Source organism: Sprattus sprattus (assembly GCF_963457725.1).
Source record: "Sprattus sprattus genome assembly, chromosome: 1".
NCBI lineage: Eukaryota > Metazoa > Chordata > Actinopteri > Clupeiformes > Clupeidae > Sprattus > Sprattus sprattus.
This window is the reverse complement of record NC_137920.1, coordinates 26,907,585-26,908,695: the sequence shown is the minus strand read 5'-3', so window position 1 is coordinate 26,908,695 and position 1,111 is coordinate 26,907,585. Positions and strand designations below refer to the sequence as shown.

General features: G+C 41.0%; 1 protein-coding gene across 1 annotated transcript in view; it reads left to right on the top strand.

Annotated features, from left to right (window-relative positions):
* Nucleotides 1-786: 786 nt before the first annotated feature.
* The window catches only part of LOC308366599 (NACHT, LRR and PYD domains-containing protein 3-like), a gene marked incomplete at both ends in the record, with an annotated part of 141,138 nt that continues 140,813 nt past the window's right edge, over nt 787-1,111 (top strand). Inside the window, one exon of the mRNA XM_080840319.1 lies at nt 787-839. Within this exon, the coding sequence (XP_080696445.1) occupies nt 787-839 (53 nt within the window). The remainder of the gene's footprint in view (nt 840-1,111) is intronic.

Below are 1,111 nucleotides of genomic sequence, written 5' to 3'. Positions count from 1 at the left end.
TTTGCACTGATTTTGTTGAGTATTGTTATTCTATAGTGAATGTGGTATAGGCCTATTTTTGTTACTGAACACTTTGTACTTTGTACAGTACTTTTTGATGCAAGGCCTTTCAGAATCTATAACAGGGGCATTATTATTTTTCAGTGAATGAGGTTGTCATAGGCCTAGGTGGAGTACAACTTTTCTACTTCTGCTATTGGCTGTTGTTTCTCAAATAAAATGCATAACGATATAACAGCTTTCATTGATTTATTTCAAATCTGAAACATTGTCTAGCCTGTAAGGTAAAAAAAAGAACAAATGAATCGAATCGAATCGAAATCGAATCGTATCGTGGTGTATTCATGAGTATCGAAAATAATCGAATCGTTGGGTCAGGAAATCGATACTGAATCGAATCGCCATGAGGGGTGTGATTTACACCCCTACCATTTACCATAATACTGGACACTGTCTGTCATGTAAGTCTTATTAAGGGGAGGATATCAGTAAGGTGTTCAATTGGTTCTACTTCCTCTTACTTATCATTCCAGTGCTTCCCCTGCCTCTGTCAACACATTTGTTAATGGGGTAGCAGAAGTCAACCCACAGATCTGATCGGTCCACACGGCTGCGAAAAGTAAGCGCTTCATGATAATCTCATTAGAGAGATGACCAATCACACTGCTTTATATCTGTCTTTTTTTCTCTCTTCATATACAGTATGTCTGTCTGTATTTACTTATTTATTTGTTGACAAAGACCAGTGTCTCCAGTTCCCAGCTGTGCGTCTCTGATGACCAATCCATGGCAGACCCTCATAATTTCAGCAGCAGTGGACCTCCACAGTCTGATCCAAAGTGAGTTGTCAGCAATTGTGTGTCTTTGTGCAAAATTTGGTGTCTCTGCATTCAGATTAGAAATACCCTGACCCAACGTTTTTGTATGTGAGAGAGAGAAGGAAGGAGTGTTTTTGAGTGTGTGTGTGTATCTGTGTCTGTGTGTTTGTGAGCTAGAGTGTGGATCGGGCCAAATTTTTCTGTCCGAGCCTGGCCAACGTCTGTCAGAGTAGTGCCAGAGCCCGACAGCCATTCCAATATTTTGACCGAGCCCAACCCGAGCCCAAGCCAAT